The sequence below is a fragment of the Varanus komodoensis genome, unplaced genomic scaffold (assembly GCF_004798865.1).
Source record: "Varanus komodoensis strain SLA01 unplaced genomic scaffold, ASM479886v1 scaffold37, whole genome shotgun sequence".
NCBI lineage: Eukaryota > Metazoa > Chordata > Lepidosauria > Squamata > Varanidae > Varanus > Varanus komodoensis.
In genome coordinates, this window is record NW_025335889.1 from 7,289,095 (window position 1) to 7,315,651 (window position 26,557).

General features: G+C 41.3%; 1 protein-coding gene across 1 annotated transcript in view; it reads right to left on the reverse strand.

Moving 5' to 3' along the window:
- Nucleotides 1-1,444: 1,444 nt before the first annotated feature.
- The window catches only part of PPP1R16B (protein phosphatase 1 regulatory subunit 16B), a 119,483-nt gene continuing 94,370 nt past the window's right edge, over nt 1,445-26,557 (reverse strand). The window contains exons 4-11 of the mRNA XM_044440241.1: nt 23,179-23,324; nt 19,577-19,680; nt 18,528-18,652; nt 16,020-16,145; nt 15,637-15,712; nt 13,906-14,035; nt 9,647-9,815; nt 1,445-9,259 (exon numbers count right to left, since the gene is read on the reverse strand). Of these exons, the coding sequence (XP_044296176.1) occupies nt 8,738-9,259; nt 9,647-9,815; nt 13,906-14,035; nt 15,637-15,712; nt 16,020-16,145; nt 18,528-18,652; nt 19,577-19,680; nt 23,179-23,324 (1,398 nt within the window). The 3' untranslated portion in view covers nt 1,445-8,737. The remainder of the gene's footprint in view (nt 9,260-9,646; nt 9,816-13,905; nt 14,036-15,636; nt 15,713-16,019; nt 16,146-18,527; nt 18,653-19,576; nt 19,681-23,178; nt 23,325-26,557) is intronic.

The following is a 26,557-nucleotide window of genomic DNA, read 5'->3' on the forward strand; positions in this document are numbered from 1 at the left end:
AGGGAAGCAGATGAAGTTTTGCAAGACAAAACAAAGATGGATATAAAGGAAAATACAATCACTATCCAATTTTTCTATTGAGTTCCAAGAGGCACAATCATAGCTGCAGGGCAGTTTGGAGGAAGCATGCAATAAAACGCTGCCCACAGATGTATGAGCTGGCTACTCATAGGCTGAGTATCTCATGAAATGCATGCCTAGTATTTTGCCATTCATAGATACTAAAGAAAGAGAGCTGTGGTTTGGAAAGGATTTTCTCCTAGGTTTCTGTCAGATAGGATGCCATTAAGGGGGGAAAACATACTTTTGAGTGATGGGAGGAGATTTCTTTCATTTCTCTATAATGGAGTCAATAATTTAAGGTACAGACAGGGTTTCTTATAGGGACAGAGTTGAGGCTTTGCCTTTTTCATAGCCAGGAAGACAGCATACTTTAACTAGGAGAAGATCCAGAACTCTGGGTCCGCCATAATTTCTGAAGTTCTGTTAGCTTATGTCTAGGGGTGTGTGTGTGTGTGTGTGTGTGTTCCCTCAAATAGGAATGCATGAAGGAGAAAAGCTAGTGACTAAAGGACAATTTCTTTGGTTGTTGTAGCTCATAGTTTTTCAGCTGCCCTGTTTCAAAAAGGGAATTCAGAACTGAATTGTCCATCATCTGCCACAAGGAACAAATAGGCGAAGAACCATTCTATCCTCCCCCATTATCATCTTCTATTTCTTCCTGTAATTTTAAATAATAATGATAGTGATACAGCCCTTAAGATCAATGTGATGGACTCTAAATGCACTGTCATTAAATAGGAGTGACACCAATTTAGATGGTAACATTTCCATGACTTGCTTCACAAAAAGCCGTTACATTGGGCAGATGTCTAAGCAGGGAATGTGCAACTGAGTCAGTAAATTATATGCAAAGTATTCATGCCAGTGCATTGCCATCAGGTATTGGGGAGCACTGATGTACATGCAGCAGGAAAATGGTTCAAGAAATGAAGACAGAGGTGCGCAAGCATGGAACTTGAGTGATATGGTTACTTCCAAATTTGAGTGATATGGTACACCAAATTTCAGTGATATGGTACACCAAATTTACCACACTGAAAGAAGTGAATAACAGCAGAGGCACAAGGCCTTCCTGTTGCCCCCCGCCCCCGCCCCCACCCCCCAGGACAGGAGAGGAAAGAATGCAAGCCAGTCCCTACAATGACTTTCTGGGCCTCTTCTTTACATTTACATTAATATCCAATCCTTCCGTGGCATTTAATACAGATTCACATAAGATTCTGTGTGATCTACTGTCCAGGTATTGACCATACCCAGAACATCCTTCAATACCAGAAGCTGTTCATATACAAGCCCATAAAAACTTTCCTGAGACCATGGCTCCTTCTTCTTTCTTCTATTACTATTAATAAATAAGCATGAAGACTCAGCAGCCAATTGCTATCTTAATAAAAGAAATTTAATAGTTTAAATTAAAAATTGTTCTGTTAACCAAAGACAGAAACTAATACTGTCACACATATTCTTTTGCCATCAGACTCTCAGTCAGTTTGAGATTGTATTGTTTCAACAGTTTAAAAAGCCACCATCTTTTCATACATATATCAATATTCCATAAAAATATCAAATAAACCTGCTTTTAAAAGTTTAATATATTAGATTCTGGGAGCCAAAATGACATCTTTATATACAGTGCTGCTAATATTAATATACAGGTGGGTGTTCTTCATTCCCCACAGTAAAGTCATTTATTCATATCATACATAAAGATCCACAGAGTCAAGTTATTGCAAAGGGCTGAACAAATTGTTGACATTTTCTTAATATAGCTTACCTTCCCTGTACAGTGATAGGCCTTACTGACATCAGTTTCTTTCTAGAATTTAAAATTTAACTAAGGCCATATCTGTGCTGCTATCCTGAAGGGGTACAATTCTCCAGGAATAACATTTTACATATTTCCCTTGACCAGAAGGCCAGTTTAATTCTCTAAATGATGGGTTCAATGGAGAATTGTCAAATCATTTTCCGATAGAATAATCTCATTAATACTAACCAGAAAAGCTTGAGAATGACAACACATGTCTTATTTTGTGTAATACACAGGGGAATAGATATACCTTCATTCCCATCAATAATTATGGAAATTAAACCTAGATGAATTAAAAGAGGCCTACATTTGTTACAGCAGATATAGTCAAAGCATCTTCTGCTGGTCTTTTGCAGAACCAGGAAAAATCTGTTGGACATTGTAACTCTCTAACATAATTGAACACCTTGTTCAAAACTCCCTTTCATCAAGAAGCAGCAGTTTTCCACAGTAAAGATGCTATTATACACACTGTCTGTTTTCCCTAAAACTGGGATTTTTGACAGTTTAATTGCAAAGCTCAAAACCATGGAGAAAGAGAATAATAAGATGGCTCAATGCTGCACTATAAGAATAACCCATAGTAATCTTTTGTCTTTTCCAAGTCCCAAAAGCAACCTGGAGACATGAAGCGTTAACTAAATTCTTGCCAAACACCAAGCAGAACACTTATATGTATAAGATTGAAAGCTACTCAATAGATCTGTAAAATTGCCAAAACCCTTAAACAAGATGGGAAGATGTTTAACTCTCTTCAAACATGCACTGCAATCCAGCAAAGAAAACCCCATGGATGAATCGATGTGGCAGCATCATGAAGCTCACCTGAGACTCACCCAGAGTTAGATAAGTCTCTGATGTGGATGGAATTCAATATCCAAAGCCACTAGATGTTGTGTGTGGCTAGAGCTGGATTAAGGCCATAGAACTCTGGTGCCCACTGGGAGTACTTCGTGGCACCTACAAGGACACTCCCATTACAAAGTTTTCTCCTCTTTTCATAAATAGCTTACATACCTGTTACTTTCTGCAAGGTAGGCCTTTGGCTCAGTAGTGCAAGCAAAGTTTACATTCTAGTAAGAATGTGTGCACTCTGAATCCCATATGCATGCAAAACTAAAATTTAGCTGTATTACCAGCTTGTATGATAGGTCAGGTGGCTTCACAAACAATCTGATCTGATTCTAAGAAAATTACTCAGCTTCACAAGAGCATTCATGCATCTGAAGAAGTCCTTGAGGATGATACAAGTCAACCATTTCCAATCTCCATTATGAAACTCATGTATGCTTTTCACCTGTAATAAATTTCAAGTGTGCTTATATGTACTGCTATCTTTTCAATAAAGGAATAGTTGCTGGAATAAGCCTGCTACAGTTGTTGGCAAAAGCATGACATTCTCACCTTGGATATATATGAACTATGAAATTTGGTTTCTCCAGTAATGAAAAGTGTTGGAAGAAAATGCAGAGAGAATGCATAGCATGTTGGTAAGTCAGTGTACAACAACTCTCTTTTTTAATGTCAGCATTTTCATTTCTAAAAAGGATTACACAACACATGTGAATATAATCTTGTTTCTTCCTACAGCTCTATGCAAAGATTCCTGAGCATCTACTGAACTCATGTGTAGAAAATATGGACATGATACCACTGGTGCAGTGGCACAAATCCTGTAGGAAAAAAAATGCCTTCATAAATTTCCAAAATTATTTTTGGTCACAGATCCTGCAAAAATGTCTGACAAAGAATGAAGTGTAATGTCCCTTACTCTCCAGCTGGGGGCAGGACAGGCTTACCTGCATAATAAACACACCCAATTTATTAAAATGCAGGGTCAAATTCAATAGGCAAAGGAAACAGCATAACCCTCCTTTAAAAACTATCCACTTACTGCTTATGTCAGTTTGGTAACAGAGAGGCAATACCTTATGCCTGTGCAAATACAGAGTTGTTATAATCATCAGGGCACCTTCAAAACAAGGGTCAGGTATCACATTTATTGGACAAGCTACACTAGGAATAAACTGGTTTAAATGTTATGATCATTTCTTGCAATCCTTGGTCCTCTTGGAATTGCAAGCAGTGGTTTCAGCAGTCAAATATCACCCCAAGAGAACTGCACTTTCCCAGTATTCTTTGCATGAGCACAGCAGTTGATCCCAGTTTAAAACCAGACTGGATAAATAGTATGACTATGTCACTAGATGAAATAGCAACTTCCTTTTCATGATGCTTGACATTTAGACTCTTAGAGGAGATCGGGCACCGAAAGCTTCTACCCTGTTCATTTGAACAGAAAATACACCTGCCTAGTGATTTGGCTCAACTGATTTGCAAACATTTATATCAATAGAAGTAACAGATTCAAAGTAAGTGTTAGGATTAGGATTAATAAATGACAGACAGCAATCCTTCAGTCACCTCTTAGTGAATAAGTTCTATGGAGCATAGAGGGATATCTCAGTAAACATGCATAGGTTCACACTGTTACAATGAAATCTTATGCACGCTTACTTGGAAGCTACTCTTACTATAGCACTGACTCCCAAGGAAGTGCAAAAAGGAGTGCAACCCGTATATGAATCACTAAGGGACACTGCACAGCATGCAAGCTGAAGAGTTTCCAGCATATACCCACCCAGCAGTTTAGCTGCCATGTGAAGTAGAGTGTCTCTAGCTTTCTGCCACATGTTCAGTTTCGTACCTGGCAGGGAAACTACACTAGATGCTTGCCATTCTCTCCTTAAGCAAGGGTAAATATTCTTCAGTTTGTTGAATCTCCAGTTCACATTATGTTTCTGTGATGTAAGGGGCAGAAACTAGAAATATTTACATCCAAGATGGACTTCTCTGGTCTTCATGCAATCATATTTTTCATCATCACTGGTTTTCAACTACTCAGTTGGACACATAAACAGACTGAGTACTGATTTGAGGTGTGTGGCACCAGTGATAGTCTAATATTCACATTTTGTATTTTAATGAGCAGAAAGAAGAGAGGAGAGAGGGTAATAAAAAAGGAAACTGAATGTTAAACCAACTATTTTCTGGTACTGTACATGTTTAGTGTCCTGGGAACTAATTTGATGTAAATGACAATCCCACCAACTCCAGAACAGAAATTCCCTGTACCCATGCCTAGTTAGGTGAAATGACAGAAGACCTCTCTTTGGAAAAACCTATTCGGAAAGGTTCATTAGGGCCTTTTATTTAGGGTTTTTTGAGCACTTTAAAAAACACACACATTTTAATGGCTTTTGTGGGATCATCTGCAAGCTTTTAGTTTTACCGTTTAAGATTTTTTTTGAGTGTAATGTGCTTTGTAACACTTACAACTGTTGGTGGGGATACTGTGATGATAGAAACTGGTGAATTTTTCTTATGCCTAATGTACACTATGTAAAGAATGGGCCAGTCTCTCACTCGTTGTAGGCTAAGCACTGGGAGTCATTGTCAGGTTTTGAACAGGAGCAGGAACAGGTGATGCTGAACTCTTTGAAGCTCCTCCAAGGTTTCTTAGAGAGGTTTCTCACACCGAGTGTGAGAGTCAATCTGTTTGGAAGAGATGGAAGGGTTTTCAGGAGGAGATGGGGAGCATATGGAAAACTAGTCCTTGTCCCAGTAGGAGGTGTTCGGGAAGATGAGCTGTTCATCTGGAAGGGCTTGTTTGATCTCACCATCTAGCATTTCAAAGGCAAGACCCAACAGCCATAATGAAAAGGTGGGACTGCCATGCTCTACTTTGGATTCAACTTTTTACATGAGCAGAGGCTTCTCCTTCCAGTGTTGATTAAAGGCTATTTAGAGTAGACTGTTCTGTCAGCTGTGGAGTTACAATAAAATAGCTGCATTTCAAAAGATTGTCTTGAGTTTCTGGAACCCAAAGGAAGGAGGGAAAGGACTAGCTCATGACACATTGTTGAAAAGGTGGCCAATGAATTAATCAAGCAAAGAGAAGTGAGGGAGAGCAGAGGAAGGAGTTAGTTATATGGGAGCTCAGCCCTTTTGTTGTGGCAAAAGGGGGCAAGATGTCTCATGTGAAGATGCAGTGAAACTTTCCAGAGGCTATTCAAACTCCCTGCTCTAGGAATGCCCAGAGAGAAACTAGAAAAGAAGTGGGAGCAGAAAAATGGACCATTAAAAGCTCTTCCCCTGAAAAACTGAGGTCCCACAGAGCAGGCAATGCTAAGCTCCATACAAGGTGCTGAGCAGGGAGCATACCTTCTTTTATTTTCCCCCCCTTCTGCCCTGCTAGTAGGCCAAAGATGGATGACACATCCCTGGGGGACAGGCAAAGCATCTGATGGTGAAAGAGGGACATATGGATGAAATAATGAGTCTTTTATTGCTTGTTGAAGTTAAAGGTGAGCCCTATGCCTAAAAAGACTGAAGATGGCCTAGATCACAGTGAACTGTGGACAATTCAGGAACTTAAAAAGAGAAATGTGCATTTGAAACTGATTGTGGACAAGAAACTGTGCTGCCTGTTTGGCTATAGGGTACATGGCTCCTATTCAGTATTGTACTAGTGATACTTAAAAAATTAAATACATTGTGTAAAACCAGACACATTTAATCGAGGGGCATGATCAAAATCTTTTAAAGTATAGTTCAGCTGAAGAAATCATTTATCAGACCAGTTCAGGCAAAAGAGGGAAATTCCAGTAGAAGGCACCTCCACTGCAGAACTATCCAATGCTTCTGCATCTTTTAGGCAACTTCTTCCAAAATTTGAGATTTAAGTTACACTGCCAGGATAAACAAAGAACAGTCTGACCAACAGGGATAATTGTGCTAGAAGCAGCATTTGGAAGTACAAAATGAACTGGAGATACAGATTTTTGACTATGCCATTCCTATTTCTTAGTACTAGTTTCAAGCCTCAGAGGTACTTTCCCAGCACTATCACTTAAAATAAGATGCGGGAGTGTCCCTGCTGAAGCCATCGTGTCAATCGTACACCCTCGTCAAGCCGTTCTTTCTACTGTTCTCTCTCAATACTGAGGGCTGCTTCATACACGTTTAGCAGGCAGGCAGTGTGGCCCCACAGAATGTGCTTGTTAAAACTGCAACAGCTGAACTGGCTACATATTTTCACTCCACTTTGTGGCCTGGGCCAATAGAGAGCTTTTAAACAGCCCATGGTTGCTTCAAGTTGTATACAGGCTGGGATGTGCCTTAGATAGTTGTGCTGTTATTGTATATAGCTTTTGCTATTAAGAAAAGGCTAGTCTTTCGCTCAAATTGGATGCTGCAGTGACATGGCCTTTCGGTTGCTGGAGAAAGTATTCCAAGTATAACCTTTTGAGATGAGGCAGCACAACATAGAATCTAAGAAGCATTTCAGAAGTCACTACTTCTCCCAAAAATGGCTATTTTTGGAAGCTTAACTGGTTGATGACATGCCAAGCCAAGAAGAGATGCTAGAGACCTTCTCTGGCAACCATTATCCTCCTCAAACTAAGAAGTAATGTGCAAACAGACTCTATTGTAACGCAAGTGCACACACTCATTTGTGGCTTAGGGATGTGCTTCTAGCCCTTGGCTCTTGTGTTGCTCACCACAGTATTCTAGATTATTGCTAGGTGATGGCTATTGCCAATGTGAAGAACTCCCTCAAGGTGGGCAGAACTACATGGTATACAAGACAGGAGACCTTTATATCATAACATACAGTAACACTTGAAACAATGGCATGACATGGGATACTTCCTCATTTCCAGCTGGAGCAACCAAAGGTGTTGAGTGGGTTGGGGCAATGCACAAGGTCATGACAGCACAGCATGGGGTAGGTGTACTTACACATTTTGATGGGGACAAGCTCACATGGGGATGAAGTGTGTAGTGGTAGGCCTGTGCCATTCCAGAATGTGTTGTACTACCTAAATGTATTAAGTTAGCTGCTTTTCAAGCCTGGGAGGAAGTATTTTTTTTTAAAAAGCATTAAGTGGAATAGGTCAGAGTACAATATGGAAATCACAGTCGATTAGAGAAATTTGTACCAAACAAACTGGCCACAAACTTCAGCCAACCCTTTAGGCATAGTAGTATCGGCCAACCACAAAGATTTGAGAGTCCAAGTGGTAGGAAATAATGTTTAGATTAATGGAAGGGCACATCCTTTCCCCAACAGTGTATGTCAAAATATGCACAAGTGCAAGGCAAAAGAACTATCACGAGAAAGTTATACAAGAACCACAGATTCCTTTTAGCTGTATCACTCCTCTAAGGAGTGCCAGATATCCCACCCATCCTTAAAACGGTTGAAATTTGCAGAGGACCTACCTCTGTTAAGAGTCGTAATTGGCAGTGCAATGACTAAGTCCCAACTGTGTAATCACATAACAGGCTACACTTTCAGGCTGGCTGTTATAGTAAAGTGCATACATCTTCTGTGTGCAAAAACCTCTAACAGTCTATTTCTTTGCTTGTAAAAGTGTTGGATCTCGATAGTATCCCTTTGCTATTGGTACACCTAGGATGTGTATGAGATGATTTGTGTTCCCTAAGTGCCATTTTGCCAGAGCACAAAAACACAGGAAAGCCTAGGAATTGAAATGTTATATCAGAGGAGGTTTGTAATCAAGTGGGTTTAACGGCTTTTCACTCTAATGGACAATATGAGTATGCAAGTATGCAATAAGGAGTTTTATCCCTGGACTTCTCTTTGCCACTGACATTTCCTTGATTTTAATGAAACTGCAAAAGCAAAGTAAGGTACTTAAATAAATTAGGTAGAGCCTGGCCTTATTATGACCAATCCAGATTTTCCCATTTAGCAGTGGTAACAACCAAGGTTTGTTAGTGATGCAACATGCCCGCCCAGCTTGGATTTCTCCATCAGTTAAGAATGGATTTAAATCAGGAAATTCTACAGCACCCATGTACTTTCTCCTCCATTTCTTCCATGGGAGCTTTGAATTTCAAGATAGGTGGATCACCACTTGACACTGTGTAATAAATGGAAGTTCCATTGGATGTATAGGAGGGAGTCCTGGAGTTAATCAAATGCTCTTTAGCTTCTCCCCCTTTTTCTGCTGTACCTCCCACATTGCTACCAAAGTGTGTACTGATGAAAGGGTGATTGAGAAGCTTGGCTGCTGCCCGTTGCCGTTTCAGCTCAGAAAGGGTTTGGTGGCTCCTTTCTTTGTAACCACCCCAGATCTGATGAGAATCGGAGACTTCGGGGGTATCATAGGGTAATGGTTGGCTTGCATCAATGTCCAGAGTAGAATGCATTGTCCAAATGTCTCCATTCGGGATAGAGTACTGGTAAGTGGGGGAGGATAAGCTTAGCCCGTTCTGGAGCAGAGTTTCTGAGTCACATTGCGTGCTTTTGGTTACCAGTTCTGGAATGACTGGGGATGCATCTTCTGTAGAGTTCTAAAGCAGAAAATACATGAAGAAGCTTAGTTATGATTATCCATCTACTACTCATCAGTCGATCAACCCCAAGAGCCTGTCCCCTCTACTGCAATAAGCTGACCCATGGCTTTTTTCTGATGGCTTACAGAAGTATTCACAACTGGACAAGATGTCCCGTACAGGACAACTTGCTCACATTCTTTTAATCTTTACTAATAATTTAACCAATCTACCTGGGGAGAAAGTCATGTGAGATTGGTATGGGGCTAGTGAAGAACATATACTGGGGATTTGGAAAACAGAATTTCTCTAGAGCATATGGTATTAACATACTCCTTAAGGTTCCCCGATTGGAAATGAATGAATTCTTATGGTATGACTAGGTTATTATTGTTCTGTCCTTACTGGATCTGTGTTCTCTTGGTTGGAGCAAACCTCCCGGACGTCACCATTGTAGTCAGAAGTTCTTGGCTCTTCAGAAGACTCTATTTGCTGCCAAATTATTGCCTCCTTCTCATACTCCTTCCTGTAAAGGTTTGTCCGGTCAGAAAGGCTTGCCCTCCGTACCACTTTCCTGAGCAAAAAACAAAAAGATTAGTAGAGGAATAACTAAGAGAATAATTCTTGAAAGGGCAATCTCCTACATCTGTACTTCCAACACACAGGGCCATCTCAGGATATTTTAAGGAGTTTCATGAGTTATTCATAATAAATAAAGAAAGTAACCATTATCGTGTGCATAGGACAATACAGAAATCAGGAAAGCTTTCAAAAATAGAGTAAACTAAATTCTGGAGGTTGAAAGATGATATATCTGCATTTGAGCACATGAACAGTAGTTTTGTGCTCTCATTAAACTCCTAAGAAGCAACTCTTTTATTTCTTTAAAAGGTACTTTCTAGTCTTCAAGGAGAGAGTCTATAGCAGGGGTCCTCAAACTTTTTCACCAGGGGGCCAGTTGAAAGGTGCCGGTACTGGGCGTGGGCTGGAAAGGTGGTGCCAGCAGTGCGCGGGGGTGGCACATGCGGGTGCGCACACTGAAGCAGGGGACCGTGGCGCGTGGTGAGGTGCGGGCGGGTGCACGAGGCAGCATCTTGCTCGCTTGGAGATCATTTTCTGCAAGCGAGCAAATGGCTGCCTCCCTACACATGGGGCGAGGTGGGCGGCGGCGAGCACATGCGCGGCAGGTCAAAATGGGCATGGCGGGCCAGATAAATGGGCATGGAAAGCTGGATCCGGCCCCTGGGCCATAGTTTGAGGACCCATGGTCTATAGGAATTGGGCTCACTCTTTGAGCCTTCAAAAGGTGTTGGTTCAGATGAAGCAGCCTTCAAAAGGTGGCGGTTCAGATTTTGATTCAGAAGTGGAGAAGCGGCTAGATGTCTCAGCTGACTAGTCAAGACCAGCAGACCCTCACATAAGGCTGGCAATTTCTGAGAATCAGACAGTGCAAACTTTATCACAAACAAGTATCACAAACAAGCTGATGGGCGAGGGAACACACCAAACATCATCACTCGTATCATTTGGCATTAGGCTGAAAAGGTGGACCAACTGAGAAATGTCAGACATTCCAAAATTAGCAGGATCCACCTTGAAGATGGAGTCTGTTATATTTGGAAGGGAGAAGAGGCATTCCGTTTGGAATCAACTTTGTATCATTAAGCCACAATTCTTTATGGGCCAGCACTCTCACTTTGTCTGCTCCCTTTGATACTGACATCTGCAATACTCTTCTTTTGTAGCACAAATCCAGCTTAGCTAGTTGTCTTTAGCATAATACAGACTTAGTTAGAAAGCCTTTGCCCTGATCTGCTTGGAAGGAGCGGGGAAAGACTGTCAAATGGTGAGTGGAGTGTTAGATACTCTATCTCCACTCAAACAAGAAGCTCACTGTGTGACCTTGAACCATAATTTTCAGCTTGAGTCACAGGAACATAGGAAGGTGTCTTAGTCTTGGACCATCTTGTCCAATATCATTGGTCCAATATAATTAAAATGACTAGCAGCAGCTTTCCAGAGTTTTATGCAGGCCTTTTTTGCAACACTACCTGGAGACGCCTGGGTTTGATCCTGGTACCATTTCCACACAAGGTTATAGCCTCCTTCTGAACTGTATTTAGGCTGAGACTTTTTTAGTCATCCCTTGTAGCAATGCAGTTAGAATGTATTAATATACAAATATAGCAGGACTGATCAGCACAGGTTTTCCAGTTGCCTCTGCAGCATGTTGCATCATAATTGTTTATTAAGGATATAAATATAAGCTTCCATGTATGTATGCATGTATGCGCACACAAACACATCTTTAGAACGTAACTTCAACTTCCACAGGTTATGTCAAGAAGAGCTACTTGCATGTGAAATTATTTAAAGAATTGGAATCTACAGTTCACGAGAAAGCCAGTCTTTCTCCAGCTGGATTTCTTCCAAGTGTTTTGGATTTTAACTTCCATCAGCCCCAATCAGCATAGCCAATGGTTGTGATTTCTGAGAGCTTTAGTCCAAAACAACTGGAGAGCATCAGGCTGGAAAATAAAGAACTTGACCAAAATCACACATGCATGTTAATTCTCATTGCAGAAGATTGCCTTACTTCATTTAATGAGCATTAATATTTAGAAATTATGCTGTACTCAGTTTATAATGTCACAACACCTCCCTCTAGCCAGTATAAGAGACACTCCCCTTTTCCTGTGATGTTAGCTCAATTTGCCCCACAATTAAACTAAGTACAGCCCTATAATATGGTGTCCAACCTCATTCTTTCCACATTGTCTGCCCCTAGCAACACAACACAATGGCCTTCCTGTAAATTTCACCTCTATACTGTCTTGTCAAATAATATTAGGAACTCCAGCACTGGTGAGATTGCATTGTATTTTACTATTCCCTTTTCCTTTCTTAAAGTGTAGTATGTATGTATATATTTAAAGCTTTTCTATACTGTCCTCATAAACAAAAGTCTCAGCATTGTCCTCCCAAGACCAACAACTTGCCCTTTCCTCTCATCTCCTAACAGTTGCACAATGTTCCAACAGGAAAAAAAAAGTTAATAGTGACCAATGTCACTTCACTATGGGGCAAATAAGTTCTTAAGATATTTTAAAGTCATTTCCAAATGTGCACAATTGAATTTAAAAAAACATAGTGGACAGGTCACTAAACATTTGCTTCTGATAAAACTTGTCTGCTCAGACATATCCCAGAAGATTACAGGAAAGTTGAAGTGGAGTTCATGCATAGCCATCAGCTGATACCTAAACGACAATTCTTTCTTTCACATAAGCACACAAGCAGGACAGATTCAAATGTGTTTAGCAGGGGGCATAGGAAATCCTGATGTTTGCTAAGTAAGCTCTTCCTATCGGTCTTCTTCCTATTCCTTCCATCACATGGGCACCAAAACCATCACACTACCTGGCAGAGGCCCTATTTGAATGCATGCCCCCCTCTGTATGTGGAAAGATTCTCACTATGTGGATGTGTTACTTATGCACTGGATGTGTTACTTATGCAAATTTTGTAAGTAACACATCCAGTCAGACCTTTCCCCCCACTCCCATCAAACCTGTTTTTGGTAACATTTTTTGTTTGATGAAAGATCATGAAAAATCACACATTTTTGTAATCTGAATTGGCCTAGCAAAGGTATTACACTACAGTTTAGATATCATCTAACTGCCATCACAGCTACCTGTATTTTATTTTTTAAACATTTTAAGGTAACTTGCTCTGAATCATACTAAGCATTGCTTCCACTAGGTGGCCCTCATTCCATGCTAGCAAGTTCTTTGTCTCACAAGATAAGAGGCTGAGAAAAGATGAGAGCAAGCTCATTCCTTGCACAGTCCCTCTTTTTTCAGTGAAAGTGTCTATTTTAACATGATAGAACTGTTGAAATTAGCACAGTAAATTCTTTGGAAAGACCAACTATACTTTTTGCTTAAGTCACTCTGCAAAACAACATGTACAGTAACAGAGCATTGATGATGATAGCAGCAGCACCACCACCAGTAACAATAATTTTGGCCCCATTAAAACAAATTAATTATTCTAGCAGATTGCTTTCTTCCAGCTCAAACCTACATAACAAGGCCCAAAAGCTGGGCTGGACAGTATGCTGGGGCAAAGAAGTCTGCATTCAGATTCCTGAACAACCATATAAATTCACTAGATGAGCTGAAGACAACCACTTTCTCTTCCAACCTACATCACAGGATTGTTGTGAGGTATCGGGAGAGATCATGGGCCTTTTGGAAGAAAGGCAGAGGGAAATACAGTTAGTATCTATCTGTGCTTGTCCTTTAGACAGTGATTTGTGAAAGAGCTAGCAGCAGCCTACAAATAAAAACTTAACATCTGTTGCCTTCAGAGGAACCTGAATTATTGCAGATGGAAAAAGAACATCCTAGGTGTGATTTTAATTTTCAGTTGAAGCTCATACTTAATCCTTGTGTCTTGAGACAAAACCTGATTGCATTAACCTGCTAGCATTTCTGCTGCTTAGAAATAAGCCTCATATTGAAAATAAGACAAAGAAAGTTCAGAGTCACCTGCAGCCAGTGAAGAAGGCTACTGAGAGGGAACCTACAAAGCTGAGACATAACATGCCTTGAGACAGAGAAACATCTAGCAAATATGGCATTTCCCTGCTCACTTACCCTCTGCTTCCAGTGCTGGAAGTTCTTCTGCTCAAAGAGGACTTGTGTCTCATCTGAGACTTCATAATGACATCATGCTTATGTTTCAGCTCTAAGAGCAGAACTTTAAACTCCTCTTCTTCACATAGATCTAAAAGAATACAAACCAAACCCATCACGTGAGCTATTCTGAGATGATGAAGCCACAGGAAAAAGTGGCATGCTAACTAATGTTTTACTCACACAGTGTATTATTAGGAATGCTGTAATGTCAGCATCAGGACTTAGGATAAGAAATAGGAGAGTTAATCCATGTAAATGAACATGAATTATATTCAGTGTGGGACTTCACAGAAGCCCAGCTTAATGATAAAATGATTGCAAGGAAACATGCAAGGAAAAAACTGGTCCATTTTGACATGCCTTCCTTCAAAAGGTGTTACTGTTAGGATTGGGCAGATCACTCTGTTTTGGATCCATGTCCCTTTTGCATGTCTTTATTCATAAATTAATTTCTGCGTAAAGTCATGTTGCTTTCAAAAGAATCCACAGGCAATTCATACTTAAAGATATATTTGTAGTTGAAGTATTATTTCAATACATGTAATGCATTTTGCAAAAATACAAATTTCCACATGTATTTTCTCTTAAAATATGCATTTCTAAACCTATTTTCAACATACGTATTCATAAAAGCATGTTGGTATATTTTTAGATTGCACAGAACTGATTGGGTCAGTTCATACCAGAATTCACAAAGATCGGATTCCTCAAACGTCCCTAAATTGATGCCCATGGCACAGGAAGCTGAAAAGAAGTGTGTGCACGCATGCTTGTGCACATGAGAGCACGTGCACATGTGTGCTCTGATTGTAGGCCACAGAATGTTAAAAACAGTTTTCAGAGGAATCTGATCATTATGTGGTTTCACGTGTCCTAAAGAAAGACTGAAAAGCTTTTGTAAAGCATAGCATTCCTGTGATGTGGACACAATCCAAATTGATCCAGACCTTTCCTCTTGTTTCTTTTTGAAGCTATACAGTTCTTACTATACTAAGAGGTATAAAGCATATTTCCTAGAGGATAACACAATAGCAGTCTCCGAGGAATGTAACCCAACATTTCATATTCAATAAACCTTAGAAAGGAATCTGAAGGATTATCACAGTAAACAAGGAGGAATGATGTGCCATTATACAACCACATTTTGTAAAGTGCATCTGTAGACAAGGTATGACTGCACCACCAATTGTTCCTTATGATTCTTTTACAGGCTGGAAAACATGCTAAGCTCACGGTGTAGTGTCTGTAAGTGAACAGCCTCTATCTCCCATTCTTAGTGCCTGAATCCTGCCACTCCCATACATACTCTTCTGGGGGCATCTTTGATTTTCTCCAAATCCCTTTTGGAGTCATATGGGTTAATCTGACAATGATGAGCCAGTATAAACCTTTTCTGACATCAACGGGGAAATAAGCACTTAATGCAAAAGGACCTTGAAAGGACAACAGCAAAATTTTCCTGTGGCACAGGAGTCACTTTGGGGACATCTCCAAGAAAGGTAGCCACGGTCTCTCCAAAGTGGCCCTGGTGGTTGCAGGGGGCCGCAGTGGACAGTGAACCTGTTTGAGCCAACCAAAGGAGAACAGCTCACAAAGGGAATCGGGATAGCTTTAAGTTCACAGTGCTGTTTAGTCCCACTGATTTACCCAAGAACAGAAACTGCAAAAGGGGGGAGAATTACAATTCACCTATTGGCATCTCATCCATGATTGTTCGGGCACTTAAACTTGCCCCATGGGACACTAACAGCTCTGCCATGTGCATCTGAAATAAAGGAAATGAAAAACACTTTAGGAATCTTCCAAGCCATGGTCATATCACAATCAAATGAACCTAAAACCAAAAGAGAACTGCAGCAGCATCTCACATCCCACAGTGGCTCAACTGGGGCATGAAGGCAATTAGTGCATCACCACTCACACCAGCTGTAGCTCCCTGGAAAATTGCATGCAGAGCCACTGCTTTTGAAAAATGCCTCTATTTAGCAACAGTTACAACAGCCACTTAGAAAGCTATCTTCTCTGAGACTGCCCTCTCTCTGTTTCAAAAGGTTTGCAACAAAAACACATACGTGTCCCCAGAAGGCAGCAGCATGGAGAGGTTCCCAGCCATCCCAGTCCTTGAGGTCCAGTCTTGCTCCATGATCTAGAAGAATCTCTGCTGCATGCAGGTAGCCGTTAGCTGCAGCTATATGTAACTAAGACAAGGGGAAGGAAAGTCTTGTAAGACTATCTCAAATCGCCATGAGTTTCCTTCCCTCTGCATGAACTGTGCCCAGAATCCTATGTGACATTCCCAGCTCCAGCACATGCCACTTATACTGAGCTCTCATCCAGTTTTGCTTCTGTCTTGTAAACTCAAGTTTCTTCTGTAGCTCACCACAGCTACCAGCATATAAAGCTGCCAGAAGTTAATCTGCCAAATTTAAAGTTAACATTAATGTTCTTAAGTTGATACACATTCAAGCTCATTTAATGCTTGATTTAAGCACCGTTTTGTTACCATGAGCAACTCAATGAAAACACCAAAACTATTTTTTCTCCATGTTGTCTACTAAAGCGCTACTTATGTGGAAGAATTCACACAATTCTACATTTATTGTGCAAAAGTGTTAGAAGAAAGCCTTCTCCAACCTGGTGTCCTCCAGATGTTTTGACCAACCTCTCCCAGAATTCTTAACCATTGGTCAGTCTGGCAGAAGCTAATAAAAGTGGAAGTCATAAACATCCCTAAATTGGTAGAGGAAAGTTGGCATACACCATGGGTGATGAATTTTCTCCTAATTCCCCGTAAGGAATCACTGAATGGGTTCAAGCTATGTGGAAATCCATTGCAGGTGACTAATCACCGTGGGTTGTCATGTCATGTGAACCAAGACTGCTTCATGAATTAAATCTCTGTATGCATGCCCCTATTTTAAAAGAAACCTGTTTAGCCCTGTCAAGTTCCCTATTTTCAAAGAAATCTTTACTCTTGACAGCTTTGGGGGTTGGCTGCACTTTTCCACTTTTGGGAGAACCTGGAGGCTCAGGAAAGGATGGAAAAGGTGGAGGATACCAAGAACAGTCAGATCCTCTTGAAACAGTGAGAGCCACATAAAGGATTTCACTGCAAAGGGGGTGATGTACATGCCATGCTCTTTCACAAGCAAAGAGCTTCTTGCAGCTTTTCTTTCATTTCTGTTTGACAGCTGTCCAGCGAAGGCAAAGCAACATATATGAAGCCTGGCCTTAATAGAAGGCACTTAAAAGGACATTGGCCAGGCATAGCTTCAGATAGCAAGTAGAGTTGCATACTTGTGCAACTCCAAAATAATCTCCCACCACTCCACATGACAAAAACCATGAGCCAGTGTGGTGTAGTGGTTAAAAGCATGGGACTGGGACTCAGGCAATCTGGGTTCGAGTCCCTGCTCAGCCATGGAGCCACCTGGGTGACTTTGGGCCAGTCACAGACTCTCAGCCCAACCTATTTCACAGGGTTGTTGTGGGGATAAGATGGAGGAGGAGAATGATGTAAGCTGCCTTGAGCCCTTTGTAGGAAAAAGGCAGGATATAAATAAAAAAATACAAATAAATAAATAAAGCTGTGCAAGTTCCTGGCATAAAAACAAAAAGGCAAACCAGTAATGGTTCCTCTAATGTGTCACTCAGGCAATTTGTAGAGGCTATAATTGGCGATCCTTTCAGAATTTTAAAAAGCAATCTTTTTGGGGGGGGGGGGCACAAATGAAACCAGGGAGAAACAGCCTTTAGCAAAAGGGGCTATGATTATAGCAGGGAAAGGAGCAAGAGAGCCTCTGCTGCACAGGTCCCTGGGATACCTATGAGAAGACTGAGGAGCAGGCAACACCACACAGTGAGCCCAATCATTAAAAGACACTTGCTCCTGGGGAGGAAGCTATAGCAAATCTAGACAGCATACTAAAAAGCAGAGACAGCACCCTGCCAACAAAAGTGCGTATAGTCAAGGCTATGGTTTTCCCAGTTGTATGGCTGTGAGAGTTGGACCATAAGGAAGGCTGAGCATTGAAGAATTGAGGTCTTTGAACTGTGGTGCTGGAGAAGACTCCTGAGAGCCCCTTGGACTGCAAAGAGATCACATCAGTCAATCCTAAAGGAAATCAACCCTGACTGCTCTTTAGAAGGTCGGATGCTGAAAGCTCAAATACTTTGGCCACCTAATGAGAAGGAAGGACTCATTGGAAAAGACGCTGATGCTGGGAATGACTGAAGGCAAAAAGAGAAGAGGATGGCACAGGTTGAGGTGGCTGGGTAGTGTCACTGGGGAGATGGGTGTGGGGTTGAGTGGACTCCATGGAATGGTAGAGGGCAGCATCCATGTTGTCCATGCAGTCGCAGAGTCAGACACAACTTTGCAACTGAAAAGCAACAATTTACAGGGTGGGTTGCCATGCCCTGAAAATGCAGCCACTGCCTCCCTTGCAAAACAGTCATTTCCAAACAGATGTTGCAAAGAGATGCATGAGAAATCTTGAAGGTTTGCAAGTCCAGTTATATTGAAAGCAGAGAGCCTCCAACCCCATCAGCAGCAGAAATACAATGGGAATATGGCTCACCAGTGTAGCACCTTGTGCATCCATTCTGTTAAGATCCTGTCCTGTTGCTAACATCTCTGTGATATCATCAACCATTGTCTGTTCTGGAGCAGCTCGAGTCTCATTGATTTTCTCCTGTGTGATTCCTAGAGTGAATAAGAGGAGACAGCTGTAAAAATTACAGAAACAGGAATATCAAGCTGTAAAACATCATACAGTTGCATTTGTTCTGATAGAAAAATGGTTTTGGTTAGCTGGGCTAACACATAGGGGGCAAACAGGTAAAGAGACCCCTGATACAGTCTTTTTGAAAGTCTGATTAATGTGAACTGCTTGCCCATACACACGTTTTAAATTCTGTGGGAGAAAGCCTGATCAGGGAGGCAGGATCTGGTGCAAAGACACAACAGATATACAGTGGGTTAAGCACGCATCTCTGTTGTTTGTCTGTTCCAAATTCAGCCCTATTATAGCAATTTTTAAAATAAAAATGCCATCATGATCCATAACTGCTTTATTTTCATGTTGTATTTTTAACACAAAATATCATTTGGATAAAACTTGCAGTTTCCAACCCTTTAGACATCTACACGGAAAGCATCACTGGCTGAGTAGTAGAAGAAATGGCTGGACCGATGGGCAGAAAACTCTCTGCTGGACTGCAACCATTAACCTCAGAGGAGAAGCTCTGGCGTGCACATGGGCATGCACCGGGCTTGAAATGAGGAGCTGCTGACCTGTTTTCTTGGAGAAGTGGTTTTCTTATGCTCATGTTAGAATACATACTTACTAAAAGAGACAGAAGTTTGGTTCAGGGTCAGCAGCTGAACAATGATACTTTCTACTTAAATAATTTCATGGATGAAGAACTGCATAGTGCAACCTTATAAAGGTCACTTGGAAGTAGGTCCAACTGATTTCAAGTGGGACCTACTCACAGGTAAATATGTATAGGATTGCAGCCTCCATGTCCCAGATGTTCAGCTTCCAATCAGAAAAGCAGTGTCATGGGAAAGAAAACAAGAGTACTGAGACACCTCTGAGACACCTGTTCTCATCTCTTGCCTTACCCTGGTATGCCATGCAGGTCTCAATGACATCTAAGGTTGGTTCATCTTCACAGAGGTCATATGGCATGTTGCCATCTGCATTCACTGCCAGTAGATCTGCCCCACTGCAAGGAGAAAGTCAGAAATGAGCAGTATCTGCATTTCTGGATGCAAGGTGATCAGGGCCTACAGGGTAATAACTCAAATATACCACCAGAAATTAAAGATCAAACTCTTGATACGTAAAAGGCAGCAATGTGTATCAATTTTTAAAAACCCAATTACAGCCACATGCTGAAGGTGGAAGAGGGAAATTAGCTTTACAGGAAAGGCAGCACCCAAGTCAGGAAGGTTTATCTGTTCCATCCATGGTGCAACTGAAATCAATTTCACTCACCAAGCCAGCTAAATGCTTTGGGGGAAATGGAGACACTTTCCCCTAAGCCTTCTAGTTCCAGGGAGCAGCAAAATTGGTCCCAATGCACTCAGGGGGGACAACATAAATCTCCTTGCATCCTGTGTTCCCTGTAAGTATTGTGTGCCCCACCCCCACCCCTGCACCTGCAAACAAAATCGATATATATATAGCCACATATTGCATATCAAGAGAATTGGCCCATAAGAGTGCCTTACTGAAAGCTTATTTGGCTGGGTGGGTCTCATGGGTAATTTTCTTAAGTACTAAATCATGCAAAGTAGGTTCGAGCCAGTTAAGCAAGACACTACTTTGGCCATAGGAATCTGCAACCCTGTGACAACCTTTTCTGCTTCCCCCTAGGAAAGCTTGCCACCAAGATGACAAGGAAAGGCAACTGCTAAGACAACTTCTAAGGCAAGCTGAACATTCTTCAACCTGTTCCCTGATCTATGTCCTTGGTGAACAATTATTCCCTCCTACATGAGGGGATTAAGTAATGTGTGGAAGTCTCAAATCAGGGTCCCCAGTGACTGCTCTACAGTGTGGCTTTCCTTCCGTAACTGGGTGCTCCCCAGATCTGTTGGACTGCTATTGTCATTATTACTATTATGGGAGCTGCAGTCCAATGCATCTGTAGGGTACCTGGCTGGGGAAGGCTGCATTAGTGCCTTACCTCCTTGTCCCTCAACAAATTGGGCTCTTTAAATCAAGGAAGGCCTCTAGACTGCAGTTCTAGCCTGGAGGCGACCAGCTCTGGAACACTGGCCAGCAGGGACACCTTTGGCCTTATAAAGCCCTCACATCTGATTTCGCTCCTCACTCTGAGCAGCTTGCCTCACCAAGCTGCTACTCAGGATCCTGTGCCTTGCCTTTCTTTCTCTGCAGTCTTCCCACCAGCCTGCCTTTGGTTGCTAGAACCAGCCTCACCACCCAGGTTCTGTTCTGCAACTTGTCCTGGAGCTTGGCTGGCACCTGGTGTACCTACACACCTTCCTGGTTCCCTTCCCCCCTTTCTCTCAATCATCCCATTCTATTTGTGAAAGACACCAAAGCCGACAGGCTTGCTGCTCTGCTTCATTCCCAGGAATAAGTAACTCCTGTCCCTGTAATAAGATATAAGAGACGTACCAGGGCATTCTGAGTCTTGAATGTGAAAATAATATTCTAATACAGATTACGCTTGATCTGCCTTGACATTTTCAGCCTTTGAAGTGGAGACCAGGCAACCACTCGCATTGATATTCATGTTCACTTTTTCCTCCCCCACAAGAGCAGAGGAAATTACTATGTAAAATACACTTACAAGCTATTTTTACAGAGTCTGTCTAAATCAGCAAACAAAGTACAGGATCAGACATCCTTTGTGTTGCTGCTACCTCTACAGGTCTCTCCAGGCTCCATGTTCTGACACTGAAGCCTTTTGATTCTGCATTGAACAAGGCGCTTTGATGTGAAAGCCTTCTTACAGAACACCACTTTGATTGAAACAACCACATACTGTGTTGCATTCTTTAAAAACACACACACATAAAACCAAATCCCACTCCATTGCCCCTTCTGGTACAGAGTCAAGTCACATGGTGCAAAGATGACAGGCGCATTCTTATTAGTGAGGCAGTGGCTGAGCGGCATTTATCCTATCACATTTTTATTCCTCAGCTCTTCCAAAAAGCTCAGTGCAATATAAGGTTCTTCCTGACAGCAAATTTGTGCATTTTTTCTTTTTAAGTAAAATAATTGTGGGTCATACCCAGTTTGTTTTCAGATCCAATTCCCTTTGTGGATCCTTAACCGTTTTGAGACCAGGACTTATCAAAGACCATCACTGTGCTAATCAGGAGAAATTTTGTTCCCTGACCCTTGGTCCTATGAAGTGAAGAGGATGAGGATGCTTGATGAGGCCATCTGGTCAATGCCACCTAAGCAGCAGCAGAACTGTATGGTTCATGGAATCTTGCTTATCACCTCACTAGATGGTTTTGGGTAGGAAGCCAAGGTATTTGTGCATGTGGTTCTGGAAGTCCTTGCTAATTTTAAGTGTCCTGATTTATAGATCTGGCTGCTGGTTTAAAACAAAATTTTATTGTTGCAGGTGATTGAGTTGTTTTCATGGTTCTTGTGGTTTTATTCCTGGTGCACAGTTGATCCTCTGTGACTCTGCTGCCTGGTCCCTGTTTTTAACTGGCTATGCCAGTGACTGAACTGTTTGTATGCAAAATATGTGGTCTGCCACTAAGCGATGGTTCCCCCTCCCCAATACAGACAGGCAGATGCATGCAAGTATGCATAATATTCAGGACAGCTTAAGATTAATACAAGTTATTAATATAACTTAGTATTAATATGATGTTCTTTGCTTAAGAACCTAAGTAGTGTCCTGCTAGAGCACAGTTTTGACAAACTGGTATTAGATGACTCACCTGAAATTGACCATTGTCAGAAACTGGCCAGTGCATCATGAACTACATTCTGGCAACCTGTAAAGCAGGGGTGGAAAATCTGTGGCCATCTAGATGTGAGACAACAATTCTTGTCACCCCTGACCATGCTGGCTTAGGTTGAGAAGAGCTGGAGTTCAGCAACATCTGGACTGACATAGGTTCTGCACTTTGCTTTAAAGTATATGCCCTTGTTTATATCAAACAGTAACATGAAAAGATGTGGCACAAATCGTATCTTGACTTCTGCCAAGTCTTATTTCTGTGTAAATTGATGAAGATAAGAACACCAAGGCTACTTATTCATGGGAAAAAACCAGGACTGCTGCTCTGGGAAGCAAATCTGTAATGAGTGTTTTATGTAGCTAGATCCTCAAAGAATTTGCTCGTCTTGTCTCTGGCTTAGTGGTGGCTGGGTGAGGAAGCATGCTGCACTTGCCATAGACCAGAAGCAGAGGAATGGATTCCGATGGGAGAGATGCCCACTTAGTGGTAACATTCCTTTGTGTAAGAGCCCCCTACCCAAAAAAGCAGAATGATTTATAGGCTGTCCCCACCTGAACTCTCTAGGTTGTCCAGCCACTTGAAGGGAATAAACTTAAAAGTATAAATTTGGAAAGCACTGACAGGATATCTGTTGCAAATTTCCAGAAAAGTGTTTGGATTTTGGGAGTTTAACATACTCAGTTAAACACAAGATCCTCCCAACCTGTATCCAGCACTAGGCTGGCCCAAGCATAAAACACAAAATATGACAGGTCACCTACTGCTGAATCAAGACCTTCACCAGGTTGATGTGTCCGCAGGTTGCAGCCGCATGCAGGGGAGTCCACAATTCATTGTCCTTTGCATTGACATTGGCTCCATGGTTCAGGAGCAGCTTAACTATCTCTTCATAGTTGTCTATGCAGCACTGTTGAGGAATCAAAGCCAGCAGAGTTTAGCTTTACTTTGTATGGACAATCCTTTCTTTGGAGCAATGGCAGATGCTTCCACTTTATTGCCACCTGATCTAGCATAGGCAGCCTGGTAAGTGTACAACTGGAATGGAAGAAAGTTGAAGGTAAGGGGCCGCATGCAAAGGAGGGGCATGGGAAGGGAGGCTCACTGCCCCATCTTCCTAACTGCTGTTTGCATCTGCTCCTTATTTCTACGGAGGGGTACAATTGCCCAGAACAAATCACAAACAACTTACAGTCAAGTTAATTTCATTGAAAATACCATATGCGTCTACGTTTTTATACACTAAAATACTGTTTTGGGGAAGTGCAAGAAAGCTCTAGACATTGGCTAGGGATGGTGTGTGAAAGTGAAAAAGGTGCTACTCCTATGCACCATGTGCCTGTAACAGTCCCATTCTTGAAAGTACATGCCTATTGCAACAATGCTGGTTTCAGGATTCTGAAGAACTTTCTCCAGGGTAAAGTGTGAAGCATAACCAAAACCTGCAAGCATCAATCTGATGAGAAATAATATGTGCCTCTACCAAGGCCTGCTCAGTGTACACCATCTGGCACAATCTTGGGTCCTGCTTGCGTCTTTCTAGCATAGAAAATATAGCTGCTCCATTCTCAGAAAGAGCCGACAGGCTTCTACTTCACATAGCAAGTATCTGCTGAGGACTAAGCAATTTTACAAAATACTAATTACTTTTGATTAACAAGTCCTTTCATAGATTGCTATGAAATATCTTATTTATTTGTTACATGTTTAGACTAACTCTCCTTCAAGATGTTCGGAAAAGTTTGGATGGTCCCCTCTCCTCATTTATCATCACAACAGCCCTCCCAGGCAGGGTGGATTTGATTAATCAGTAAGACTAGATTTAAATCATGGCTTACATGCATAATTTACACACATGCCTGCCTTACCCATAGGTAGAAGAATTTCATTAAAATATTCCCAAACTGGGTCTCTTTTACAGACTGCTGCCATTATAGGTTTTCTCCTCCAGGAAAAGAATAATAGGATAAAACTTGGGCTATATACAAAAAGATGCGAAGACTTGTGGCGTATTCTGCTCAAAGGGTTTCACTTTATTTTTTACTGCTTGCCCCTCCCTCCTCACACTTAGCTTCTTGTGCAATTCCACTCCCAACAATCTTCTTCTATTCATTTTTTTTAAACTTAGCACTCAAGAGGAAAGGAGTTGATTTTGTGTACATAAAGAAGCAATGGGATTAAGGTATTTTTCTCAACTCTGTATGTTTATTTTGTAACAAGAAGAGGCATGTGATCTCTGCAGACACAAATTCACAGTTCTTAGAACTGTAAAACCAAGCATCTGTGACACTCTCTTCTAGATAAAAATATTGCCCAATAATCTTACAGAAAACTCTGGAAGAGCATGACATTGTGAATGGATTAATTGAATTAATTTACCCCCCCACACCAAAAATAAACATTGCACAAATATACAACTTCATTCATTCATTAAAAACTAATCCTTATTTCATGATGAATAACTTTTGGACTATAATGTATCTTAAACAGAAAACTATCCTAAGATAATATTTTCCTCAAAAAGCATTTTATTTAAAAAATCTGATTTACATTTTTAAAACCCTAATTTTTTTATCATTGATTTTTATCCACCCTCCTCTCAGGTAGAGTGAGGATTTGAACCTGCATCTTTCTGGTTGCAATTTAACTCTCTAACTACTGCACCATGCCATATCTTAGGAAGTTGCCACAGAGCTACTTAATCAAATGACAAGCAGAAGCAGGACCTGCACTGAGGTTTACCAGCCAATGACAGTTTAAAATAAGGGTCCTCTGGAAATTCCCTCTTCCCCACCCCCCACCCCTTAAAGTTTTCTTCTGCAATCCATCTTGGGTTTTCCCTTTCCTTCTTCTTCTACCATGGCCAAAACAGTACTAAACGTCCCACCAGGCACTGTTAAAAAGGATACAGAGGGGCTCAATTTTTCCCAGGGAATGCCAGAATCAACATAGCTCAAGCAATTTGAAATTCAGTACTTTGCTTAGGAATGCCTAAGAAAATGTGCTTTCATTTAAAAATAAAATCAGACTTTACCTTTTAAAAATCTAATTTCAAATGCTAGCAACAAAAGGAGGTCAACTAACATTCAGAATTCAGATACACATTAAAAGTATCCACTGATTTTGCATTGAACAATGGAATAGTGAAAACTAATCATTTTAAGTCCTTATTACTACTCAGGGATATAAAGACAAGATAATACTACTTTCAAAAATACAGAAAGCAAAATCACTAGTGAAGAACAGTGTGTTATGATCTAGCAAACATGGTATTTAACTCAATCATCTGAGTGGTCCCACATTATACAAAACATTTTCTTTTTTCATAGAAACAACAAAAACCATCCTTTAAAAAAGCATTTCTTGTCCTAGGAGCTAGTTTGCATGTTTAAGTAAACATCTGTCCAGTGCCAATAAAAGAACACTCATTTGCACAAGAATCTGAGCTTCAGCCATGATTCTGTCAATGGGTGCATTTACAGCACTGACTGAGAGGGAATGAACTCGGAGTGAGGTTATTTGCCCTCAGAATCAGCTTAACAACCCTCCCTCTGTTGCGTCTGCCCACTTCCTCCGTGCAAAGCAAAAAAGGGCTCCAGATGGTGCCTCCTGTCCCTGAAGTCCAGCAGCCACTGAATTTCAGAACGTTGAGATAAGATAGAAAAGATCCTGATTTAGCCTTGTTTTGTCCCCATGGTTAGAGCCCATGCAAAAGCACATCAGTCTGAATTATCTGCCATCAAAAGTGCTATTATCCTGCATAGTCCAAATATCATCAGGCTCTTGCTTATTTGGGTGGGGTAGGCGGATCAGAAAGGCATTCATCCTACATACAGTTCCAGAGGTCTTCTGTTTATGTACATATTCATCAGTACAGCTGACCAAAAACATGATGCTGCCTCCTACTGACTTCGGCCATGAGCCGAACATGCTGACTGTCCAGGACACTCTCCAAAGTTTCAGGACCAAACTAGATGTGGCTAACTTCTTTTTCTTTAATTAAAGGCAATTGTGGGTGGATTTGGATGCACAACCAGGGGTGCACAACCTTGCTGTATATGATGCTGGCTTGGGGGCTGCACATGTACACAAGCACATACACAAGCACATACACCCACATTCTAGTGATCCTACAGGGGATCA